General features: G+C 45.7%; 1 protein-coding gene across 1 annotated transcript; it reads right to left on the reverse strand.

Moving 5' to 3' along the window:
- Nucleotides 1–744: 744 nt before the first annotated feature.
- Nucleotides 745–4,003, reverse strand: NOTO (notochord homeobox). The gene is made up of 3 exons (XM_047779209.1): nt 3,479–4,003; nt 2,924–3,138; nt 745–1,145 (listed from the first exon to the last, which is right to left on the reverse strand). The coding sequence occupies exons 1-3, from the start codon at nt 3,894–3,896 to the stop codon at nt 987–989; spliced, it is 792 nt and encodes a 263-aa protein (XP_047635165.1). The 5' UTR covers nt 3,897–4,003; the 3' UTR covers nt 745–986.
- Between the last annotated feature and the right edge of the window lie 8,195 nt (nt 4,004–12,198).

A 12,198-nucleotide genomic window follows, 5' to 3' on the forward strand; every position in this document is an offset into this window, starting at 1 on the left:
TTCTCACCACCAGGTGGCAGGGCAGGCCTCCTTCCACCAGCTCACCTCAACCCCCCAGAAGTCATTCAAAATTCCAAATGAATACCCTCCACAGAGGCCTGCCAGGAGTGCTAGAGAAATTGGCTCTGGAAATGTCGGTGGCAGGCGTCACAAGGGTAGGTTGTTGGCTATGCTTCTTGGAGAGAAACTGAGCAGATTCCTGGGAAGGAATGGGAGCCATGAGTCCAGGATGTGAAGGGGGGCAGGGAAATAATAAAATAGCATTCATGACAACATGCCCATTTGGGCAAAGGCAGAGTTAAATCTCTCTACTACATATAAAGATGGAGAGGGGGTCAAGTAGCTAGAGGGAAAAAGATGGTGTTCGGGGTTTGGGGTAGCAGGTCTGCTCCAAGGAGGCATATGGGCCTGAGCACCTTCTGAGAATGGTTAACAGTTCAGACAAAACAAGAAAACTTTGGAAAATGTTGTGAAAGGAAGTGGGCTAAATGGTCTGCCCCTCCCTCTGTGCTCTCATGTCCACCATCTCCCAGATACTGCTGCAGGGAGGCCCTCTCTCCTCTACAGCCAGGAAAAGATTAATCCCTGGAGAGGCCAGGGGTGGCACAGGTCCTACTCAAGCCTTAATAGTCACTGCACACTTAGTACCGGGCCTGGCACACCGTTTTACAGATGTCATCTCAGCCTGGGAGGTCTAAGTTGTCAACACACCTATATACAGATGGTGAAAAAAAGCCTCACAAGTTTGATAACTTGGTCAAGGACATAAGCTGAAGGCCAAAGCCTGTGCCCCTGACCATTTTCATTGTTACTGCTCCCAGGTGTTGATACAGAAAAGGGGCCCCTGCTTTACAGTTCAGACTCCTGAGTCAAGATGCCCTTTGACTTGACAAGGCTCTTCATTAAGAAGTGAAACAGGGAGGTCCAGTGGGTGCCCCCAGGAAGAACCAGCCCAGACAGCCTGGGCTGAGCCTCTGTCCCCGTCCTCAGCTATCCATTCCTGGCTCTGTGTCTTCTCTCTGGACGCTGGTATCGGAGCTGCTGGAGGGCTCGTCCGGGGAGGCAGCCATGGCAGATGCAGTTGGTACCTTCAGCCTTTGCTGCTTCTGATACTTGACCCTGCGGTTTTGGAACCAGACCCTGACCTATAATTGAGGCAGTGGGTAGAGATCAGAAAGTAACCAGCAGTTCCCACTGCTTCCCCCATCCCCACAGTGCCCACTCCTCTCTGGCCAGAATTTACTCTTCTAAGAAAAGCATCTCCTCCAAAACACTTCCCCTCTAATTCCACCTGTTCACCCAACAAGTATTTATTGAGCTCCTTATATGTACAAGACACCATCCTAGGTGATGGTGATAATGGTGAGCAGTGGAGGCATGATCTCTGCCCTCATGGGGCTCATAATCTAGTGGTGGGAGAATAAACAGAGAAATAAACACAAGTGGGGGTACAAATAGGGGTTTGAGCCTTCCTGAAGAACCAGCCCTTAGGCTGAGGCTCAGAGGATGAGAGGCCAGCCTGAAAGGGACAGGGAAAAGTGAGCCAGAGCAGGGGACCCAAGCTTGGAGTATCTGAGGACCAGAAAGGAGGAGAGCATGGCAGACACATCTGAGAGAGGGGAAAGCAAAGGAAGGGAAAAGGCGGGGAGGCCAGTGGGGCCAGATCACCCAGGACTGTGGAGACCATGGGTTGGGAGCATCGACTTTGAGCTTTGAAGTGGGATGTGACATAGTCCTGTTTCATCTCTGGCAAATTGCACATCTGGCGGCTGTGTGAAGCATGGGTCTAACAGGTTCGGGGAGACAGCTGGGAGACTGCTGCAGTGATCCAACAAGAGCTGGAGCTGCACACTCCCTTCCCTGTGGGATGAGAAAAAATAGTCCCACTTGAAACTGGGGGAAGTGGAGAGAAATGATGTGAGTCTGATTGTATTTTGGAGGTGGAGGTGAAAAGGCTGGCTGATGGACTGGAGGTGGAGAGAAAAAGGAATCTAGGATGACCAAGTATTTTGAGTAACTGGGTGGACAGTGGGGCCAAGAGTGGGGAAAGGAAAATATCTGGGAAGGAAAAAAAAAAAAATCAAGAATTGGAGTTTTGACTTGTTAAGTTCAAGATACCCAAGTGGAGGCCTCAGATAGGTAGTAAGATATACAATTCAGAAAAGAGGGGTGGGCTAATGATATAAATTAGGGAGTCTTGACTTATAGATGGTATTTAAAACCATGGGAATAGACGGAATCAGCAGGGGAGGAAAATCTGAGGTCACAAAGAGAAGAGTTGCCTACAAAGGCAACAGAGGAGAAGGGACCAGAGAGTTGGGAGGAAAACCAAGAGTGTGGTTGGTGTCTGGAAGCCAAGAGAAGAGGGTTTTTCAATAAGAGAAGAAGTGCTCGACTGTACTGAGTGGTGGAGTAAGATGAGGACTTTGGCAACATGGAGGTGCTTAGAGACCTTGATGAGAAGGTTTGATAAAACGCTGGAGAAAGAATTCACATTGGAATGAGTTTAAGGAGTAGATGGGAGGTGAGGACCTGGAGAGAACAGAGCCAGTTCTCAAGAAGCTTGCCTGTGAAAAGAGCAGAAAAATGATGCAGGAGCTGGGGGAGGAATATGGGGTCAAGGGAAATGTTTATTGTTTTTAATATTCAGTCCCTTGAATACCTAATTTCACTGTCAGCTCCGTATTTAGCATGGAGACATTATAAAGTTCTAGTTTAACGCTGTGTGTTGTTTCCATAATGTGACTTCAAGTAGAACTTTCTCATCATATAGGAAAGGGAATGTGCCAATGCTTAGGTCTCCCCAGTGGTCTGGCACAGAAAAGAAGGCCCATAAATTCCTCCCAGCCCCCACCCAGGCTCTGTGAGAGAGTAGTGTCTGTCCCCAGGTGCAGCCGGTGCCCCCAGGAGTCCCTGCTCTCACCTGGTTCTCTGTAAGGTTGAGCTGGGCTGCCAGCTGGGCTCTCTTCTTCCCCACCAGATTGTGCTGTTTTGCAAACACTTTTTCCAACTCTTCCAGCTGCTCCAAGTTAAACATGGTCCGAACCCGCTTTTGAGATCTCTCAGTGTCCTGAAGGTCCTGAACTGGGGTCCAGTTTCGGGGACCCCAGAGACCTAGGCAGTGAGCCAGCTCCAGTCCTGCAGAGCAATTAGCAGGAGGATAGGTTAGCCAGCATCCCTGACCCTCTCATCTCGGAGGAGAGAATACAAGCTCACCACTCCACTGCCCTGTCTCAGCTGTGGCTGGATAACACAGTAAGAAGGCAGAGTAGGAAGAGACTGCGCAGAAATAAAACAAATGGAAAAGAAAGGACAGCCTCGCGCCCGGGTCTGGCCTCAGGGGTCCCTCTCTCCGCCCGGTTTCAACTGCAGGGTCAAGGGTCGTGCGGTTTCTACCCACTGCAACTCCGTGGCTCTCAAACCTGGGGGCTTCTCCTCTAGCCTATGCCCGTCGTCGCAGCCGTACGCCACCTCGTACCTGTGACGCCGAGGCCCTGGAGGCCGCAGAAGTGGGCCGCGCGCAGCCGCAGCCCAGGGTGCGGGGGACACGGCAGGTCGAGCCCCGCGCTCAGGTAGGCGGACGGCCCGGTCCCCGGGCACGCGCCGGGCAGGATCCGGACGGGAGGCCTCGGGGGAGCGGTCCAGAGGCCCGCGGCAGCGCCAGAGTGCACTGACAGTGGGGAGGCGGCGGGCCCGCGGGGGTCGGGTCTGGCCAGGATGGCCTCGACGGAGAAGGAGGACTCCAGGCGTGCGGGCGCGCGGGGTGCGCCTGGGCCTGCCGAGCTGCGCGGCAGCGCGGGGATCGCGCGCGGTGGAGAGCAGTCTGAGCGCGGGGGCTGGACCCCAGTGGCTGGGGGAGCGAGCAGCCGGCAGCCTCGCGGCTCCAGGCTGGGCATGGCGCAGCCCTTGCCCGGACGGGCGCAGGAAGGGGAGCCGGGGCCTCTGGGCCGTGTGGGCAGTGCGAAAGGAGAGTGAGGACACCTGCTTTAAATAAGAGAGCGAGACTTTTTGGCCAGGAACAGCCGCAGCTGTCGCTGAGGGCTCTTAAATTGGACGGGGCGGGGCCGGGCCTCTTCTTCCCGCGGTCAGGGCGCCGCCTCCCGCGGGCAGCGGACCTGGAGGAGTTCCAAAGCCAGGTTCGCCCTGGCGCCTGAGGCCGCGCCCTCCCTCCTTCCATAGTAAAAATTACCCCTTCTCCTGTCCACCCACCCCCCAGCTTCTACCCCCCACCCTGTTCGATCCAGGAAAGGAACCTGAACTCTCTGTGGCATGCGAGATCCCCGCCAGTTACCCTGCCAGTGGACTCCTCCACTCATTGTCTTTGAAGCAGAAGCCCTGGCCACACTTGCCTGTGACTACGCAAGCCCTTTAATTTTTTAAAAATTTATTTATTTTTATGTGTTCTTTTTAGGGCCCCACCCGGGGTATATGGAAGTTTCCAGGCTAGGGGTCGAATTGGAGCTGCAGCTGCCAGGCTAGCATTACAGCAACCGCGTCTGCAACCTACCCCACAGGTGACAGCAAGGCGGGATCCTTAACCCACTGAGCAAGGTCAGGGATGGGACCCACATCCTCATGGATACTAGCCGTGTTCATTACCGCTGAGCCACAGTGGGAACTCACTAAATTTAATTTAAATACTTGTTTAAACACAGTGAAAAGTAAATTTCCCATCTTGTCCCCCAGCCATTGAGTTTCCCTGCCTGAAGACACCAATGTAGTTACCAGTTTCTTTTGGGTCTTTACAGGAACTTTAGGCATCCACATTATCTAGGCCCCACTGGAAAAATTCTTCCTGTATCCAAAAAAGTGGAAGAGTAAAAACTGTAATGGTTCCAGGTTAAGAAATACTAATTTATTGCAAATGCATGAGAGTTGATGTCCTACAAAACCTGCATTATGTGGAGTTCCCGTCGTGGCTCAGTGGTTAACGAATCCAACTAGAAACCATGAGGTTTCGGGTTCGATCCCTGGCCTTGCTCAGTGGGTTAAGGATCGGCGTTGCCGTGAGCTGTGGTGTGGGTTGCAGACGTGGCTTGGATCCTGCGTTGCTGTGGCTCTGGAGTAGGCCGGTGGCTACAGCTCTGATTAGACCCCTAGCCTGGGAACCTCCATATGCCGCAGGAGCCGCCCAAGAAATGGCAAAAAGCCAAAAAAACCCCCCAAAAAACCCAAAACCTGCATTATGTAAGTGTAAGGCATTGGTATCCCCACTGTACAGATGGATAATCAATACTTAGTATTGTTTTTTGGTGAGTTGCAAGTTACTGTTTGAATTTCTTCACCTGTAAAATGGATCATAATAGCAGGAACCTAATGGGGTTGCTGTGTGATTACACGAATTAATGTGTATAAATCTTTTTGAATTGGCCTTCTGTGTGGTGAGCACTCTGTTGGGATAGTGGAACTCCGAGAGAGTCCTGCCTTCCAGGCTTCCAATAGCTTTCTGCTTCCCCAAATCAATGCCTAACGTTGAAACTGCGCAGTCAGGTGGAGATGCAGTTCAGTGGCATTGTCCATAGGCCATCAGCTATTTGAAATATCAACATGCCCTATTTGCTCTGCTAAGGAAGGGCTGGACGAATCTTGGTGGCCAGACACCTGCCTCTCCCCACTTCCCACTTCAGCAAATACTGGCCCTGCCTTCTGAGCAGCCCCTAGGCAGGCAGCTTGGAACTTGAGATTGTAGGGAAAAACCGTGCCCAAGTGACCCATCTGGTCCCAGGTCTACACATACTGTGTTCTGGCCATAGGATGCAAGGTCAGAGATGAGGGAACACCAGTGGGAAGAAGCATTCATGGGAGGGGCTCTCTCTTATGTGAAGTTATATCCCCTGGGAATTGGAAAATCCTAGACCACTCCCAACAACTCCCAAATCCTATGCGTAGCACTCCATTTCTCAACTTTTTTTTTTTTTTTTTGAGGAACTTTTCCTTGAAGCAGGAGGAGCTGGGTGACAGCCCCTGGCAGGACCCACCCAGACTGCAATGCCAAGGCACCAAAAGCCGGCTTGTGAGGAGGGATACACTCATTTTTTGGACTCAAAAGACAGCAGCTTTTGCTTTTGCTGTTGGGGATCAGTGAAGCATAAGGATAGAAAAAAGTGGATTTTGGAGTTACACAAACCTGGCTTCAAGTTCCATCTTTGCCACTGAACTGTGACTTCAGATAAGTGATTTATTCACCCTAAACTTCATTTTCTTATAAAGCTGCAATGATCTCTTAAGTGGGAAAATAATGCTTATTTAATGAGATCCTTACAAGAATTAAATGAGACTGTGTTTTACTAGGTAATAGCTATTACGGGGAGGAAAGAGGCTGTTTACAGTAACAGTGCACCGTGGAAGCAGGAGGACTTGACAAAGGATAAGACAAAACTTGTAAGATGAAAGGCCCATGAACATTTTCTTACATCTGTTTGTGCTGATTTTTAGATAAAAAATATGGTTACTGTGTCTCTAGGTCTGGATTTTCTGTACATGATTCACTGTATTTCAGCACATAGTGAACTATTTCCTGTTGGTTCACCTGTTTCTCCTCAAACTAAGTTCCTGAGGGAGTTCCCGTTGTGGCTCAGTGGTTAACGAATCCGACTAGGAACCATGAGGTTGCAGGTTCAATCCCTGGCCTTGCTCAGTGGGTTAAGGATCCGGCGTTGCCGTGAGCTGTGGTGTAGGTTGCAGACTCGGCTCGGACCCCATGTTGCTGTGGCTGTGGCGTCGGCCAGCACCTACAGCTCTGATTCGACCCCTCGCCTGGGAACAGCCATATGCCTTGAGAGTGGCCCAAGAAAATGGCAAAAAGACAAAAAAACAAAAACAAAAACAAAAGAAAACAAAACTAAGTTCCTGAAGATATAGACATTAATATCCTCAATTTACATGTAAGTAAATAGAGCAAGAGAGGTTAACAGCCTGCCTAGTTTCAAACCCCCTAGCTATGTGACCTTTAGCAAAATATTTTAATTTACATTTATTTCCCTGAAGACTGTTGAAGCTGAGCATCCTTTCTTCTTCTTTTTTTTTTTGTCTTTTTGCCTTTTCTTGGGCCGCTCCCGCGGCATATGGAGGTTCCCAGGCTAGGGGTTGAATCGGAGCTGTAGCTGCCAGCCTACGACAGAGCCACAGCAACATGGGATCTGAGCCGCGTCTGCAACCTGCATCACAGCTCACGGCAACGCCGGATCCTTAACCCACTGAGCAAGGCCAGAGATCGAACCCGCAACTTCATGGTTCCTAGTCGGATTCGTTAACCACTGCGCCACGACGGGAACTCCTGAGCATCCTTTCTTAAGCTTATCGGCCATTTGGATCGCCTCTTTGGTGTGCAGGGCCTGTTCAAGTGGTTTATTTTTCCATTGGGATACTATCTTTTTCTTATTAATTTGTAAGAGTATTTGCATATAGATAGATATAGAAATTTTGGAATCAAATCTTTTGGTACAACATGTATAGAAGCAAATATCTTCCTCCCACTCTGTAGCCTGCCTTTTCTTTCTTTTAAAGTTTTCTTTTGGTGAACAAAAGTACTAATTTTAATAAATCTTAGTGATCGGCATTTGTGTCCTTCAAAAGAAACTTTTGCCCACCCAAAGTTGTGAAGGTATTCTGATAGTTTAAAAATTTTTTGTTTTGTTACCTTGTATATTTCAGTCTGGAATTGATTTTTGTGGTGTTAGAGAAAGGACTTTGCAAGGATGAGTCAAAATCTGAAGCAGTAAGGGAAAAGATTGATTGATTCAAATACACAAAAATTTAAAAATTAGTTGTAGCAATGGTTTGTAACTATATTTTCTAAATGATTTAAGGGACTAATACATTTAAAGAAAAAATTTATGGGAAAGCTAATACTACTGTAATTTTGGTTTGTGATTCCGAATTTTGTTTCTACATAACTTGAGACAAATGCATTCAAAATAAGTATTAGTTCATGTTTTGGGTACACATGTAAATTTGTGACATCATTAACAAACGAGTGAAGAATGGAACTGTAAATAAGCAGAGTTTTTGTATGTTGTTGAAATTGAGCTAGTGTAAGTTCAAATTAGAATGTTATAGGATATTAAATGTAATGTGTATGGTAACCACAAAGAAAATAGCTATAGAATATACATAAAAGAAGACGAGAAAGGAATTTAAACATTTCACTGCAGAGTTGACTAAATACAAAATAAGACAGTGCTGGAGTTCCCGTCGTGGCTCAGTGGTTAATGAATCCGACTAGGAACCATGAGGTTGCAGGTTCGGTCCCTGGCCTTGCTCAGTGGGTTAAGGATCAGGCATTGCCGTGAGCTGTGGTGTAGGTCACAGATGCAGCTCAGATCCCATGTTGCTGTGGCTGTGGCGTAGGCTGGTGGCTACAGCTCCGATTAGACCCCTGGCCTGGGAACCTCCATATGCCGTGGGAGCAGCCCTAGAAAAGGCAAAAAAAAAAGACAAAAAGAAAAAAAAAGAAATGGTAAAAAGACAAAAAAAAAAGTGCTGTAAGAAATGAGGGACAGAAAAGCTATGAGGCATACAGAAAGCAAATAGCACAATGGCAGAGGTAAGTCCCTCCTTATCCATAATTACTATAAATGTAAATAGGTTGAACTCTCTGATCAAAATCCGGAGAATGGATAAAAGCACACAATCTAACTATAAGCTTGTTTCAAGAAACTCATTTAAGAACCAAAAATATAAATTGGTTGAAAGTGAAAGGATGAAAAAAGATATTCCATACAAATAGTAACCAAAAAAGAGTAGGAGTAGCTATACTAATATCAGACAAAACAGGCTTTAAAACCAAAAAAAAAAAAAGTCTACAAAAAGACGGACATTATATTAATAAAAGTTTCAGTCATTCTTGTTAGTATAGTGGTAAGTATCCCTGCTTGTCACGAGGGAGACTGGGGTTTGATTCCTTCCTCGACAGGGAGGCAACACACCCTGGAGTTCCCATCGTGGTGCAGCTGAAATCAATCCAACCCAACTAGGAACCATGAGGTTGTGGGTTTGGTCCCTGGCCTCGCTCAGTGGGTTAATGATCCGGCATTGCTGTGAGCTGTGGTGTAGGTTGCAGATGCAGCTCGGATCTGGTGTTGCTGTGGCTGTGGTGTAGGCTGGCAGCTACAGCTCCAATTAGACCCCTAGCCTGGGAACCTCCATATGCCGCAGGTACAGCCCTAAAAAGGACAAAAAAGACAAAAAAAAGTTTCAATACAGCAGGAAGTATAATAATTATAAACATTTATGTACCTAATGACAGATCATCAAAATATATAAAGCAAAAACTGACAGAATTGAAGGGAGAAATAATAATTTCAATTATTCAATAATAATAGTTGAAAACTTTAATACTGTACTTATAGTAATGCATAGAACAAGCAGAAGATAAGGAAATAGAAGCCAAACATCACAATAAGCCAAATAGACTAAGAGACATATACAGAACACTCAACCCAACAACAGAAAATTTTTAAATTTTGTGCATCAAAAGATATTATAGTGCACCCGCATGTTCATTGCAGCACTATTCACAATAGCCAGGACATGGAAACAACCCAAATGTCCATCGACAGATGATTGGATTTGGAAGATGTGGTATATATACACAATGGAATACTACTCAGCCATAAAAAAGAATGACATAATGCCATTTGCAGCAACATGGATGGAATTAGAGAATCTCATACTGAGTGAAATGAGCCAGAAAGACAAAGACAAATACCATATGATATCACTTATAACTGGAATCTAACATCCAGCACAAATGAACATCTCCTTAGAAAAGAAAATCATGGACTTGGAAAAGAGACTTGTGGCTGCCTGATGGGAGGGGGAGGGAGTGGGAGAGATCAGGAGCTTGGGCTTATCAGACACAACTTAGAATAGATTTACAAGGAGATCCTGCTGAATAGCATTGAGAACTTTGTCTAGATACTCATGTTGCAACAGAACAAAGGGTGGGGGGAAAAATGTAATTGTAATGTATACATGTAAGGATAACCTGACCCCCTTGCTGTACAGTGGGAAAATAAAATAAATAAATAAATAAAAAGATATTATAGAGTACAAAGACAACACACACAATGGGAGAAAATATTTGCAATCATGTATCTGATAAAGTATTAACATCCAGAATATATAATATCCAGAATATTAGAGAACTCCAACTCAACAAGAAAACAAACAATTCATATATTCAAAAATGAGCAAAAGACTTGAATAGACCCTTCTCCAAAGAATATAGATGAATGGCCAAAAAGCACATGAAAAGATGCTCAACATCAGTAATCATTAGGGAAATGAAAATCAAAACTATAATGAGGAACGACCTAATACTCACTAGGATGCTACTGTCCAAAAAAAAAAAAAAAAAAATCCCAGAAAATAACTGGCATGTGTGCTGGTAAGGATAGGAAGAGGTTGGAATCCTTGCGCACTGTTGGTGGGAATGTAAAACGGTATAGACACAGTGGAAAACACTATGGCAGTTCCTCAAAATTTTTAAAATAAAATTACCATATGATACAGCCAATCAAGTTCTGGAGTCTACACCCACAAGAACTGAAAGCAGGGTTTTGAAGAAATATTTGTACATTCATGTTCATAGCAGCATTATTCGCAATAAATAAAAACATGGAACAAATTCAAGTGTCCATTGATGGAAGAATAGGTAAGCAAAATGTAGTATATACATACAATGGAATAGTTTTTCTTTTATATTGAAGTATAATTGCTTTACACTATTATAGTAGTTGGAACATTTAGTCCGCTTATATTTAAAGTAATTATGGATAGGAATGTACTCATTGCCATTTTAGTTGTTTTCTGGTTGTTTTGTAGTTCTTTTTGTTGTTGTTGTTGTTGTTGCTATTTCTTGGGCCGCTCCCTCGGCATATGGAGGTTCCCAGGCTAGGGGTTGAATCGGAGCTGTAGCCACCGGCCTACACCAGAGCCACAGCAACGCGGGATCCGAGCCACGTCTGCAACCTACACCACAGCTCACGGCAACACCGGATCCTTAACCCACTGAGCAAGGGCAGGGACCAAACCCGCAACCTCATGGTTCCTAGTCGGATTCGTTAACCACTGCGCCACGACGGGAACTCCTGTAGTTCTTTTTTTTTCCTTTTTCTTCTTCTGCTTTTATCCCTTTTGATTTGATGCCTATTTTTAGTATTATGTTTAGGTTCTTTTTTTTGTGAGAGTTTCATGGGGGTTCTTGTTACCGTCTTTAAAACAAAGTTTATAACAAGAGACAAAGAGGGACTTTACATAATGATCAAGGAAACAATCCAACAAGAAGATATAAAAATTGTAAATTATATACACCCAACACAGGAACACCTAAATACATAAAGCAAATATTAACAAAACATATTGTTAATTGACAGTAACACAGTGATAGTAGGGGACTTTTCATGTGTCTGTTGGCCATCTGTTATAGCTTCTTGGGAAAGTGTCTATTCAGGTCCTTTGATCATTTTTAATTGCTTTTTTTTATATTGAGTTGTGTGAGTTCTTTATGTATTTTGGTTAGTAATCCCTTATCAAATGTTACATTTGCAAATATCTTCTCCCATTCAGTAAGTTGCCTTTTCATTTTGTTTATAGTTTCTTTCACTGTTAAAAAACTTTTAGGAGTTCCCTTCGTGGCTCAGCGGTTAACGAACCGACTAAGATCCATGAGGATGCGGGTTCGATTCCTCGCCTCACTCAGTGGGTTTAAGGATCCGGCATTGCCCTGAGCTGTGATGCAGGTCACAGACGTGGCTCAGATCCTGTATTGCTGTGGCTCTGGCGCAGGCCAGTGGCTACAACTCCGATTTGACCCCTAGCCTGGGAACCTCCATATGCGGAGGGTGTGGCCCTAAAAAGCAAAAAAAAAAAAAAAAAAATCTGAATAAATGAATGAGAAGATGCAATGTAAAAAGATGACAATTGTTGGAGTTCCCGTTGTGGCTCAGTGGTTGACGAATCCAACTAGGAACCATGAGGTTTCGGGTTCAATCCCTGGCCTTGCTCAGTGGGTTAAGGATCTGTGAGCTGTGGTGTAGGTTGCAGACGTGGCTCGGATCCTGTGTTGCTGTGGCTGTGGCTGTGGCTGGTGGCTACAGCTCTGATTCGACCCCTAGCCTGGGAACCTCCATATGCCGCAGGAGCCGCCCAAGAAATGGCAAAAAGCCAAAAAAAAAACCCCAAAAACCTGCATTA

This window comes from Phacochoerus africanus, chromosome 5, assembly GCF_016906955.1.
Source record: "Phacochoerus africanus isolate WHEZ1 chromosome 5, ROS_Pafr_v1, whole genome shotgun sequence".
Taxonomy (NCBI): domain Eukaryota; kingdom Metazoa; phylum Chordata; class Mammalia; order Artiodactyla; family Suidae; genus Phacochoerus; species Phacochoerus africanus.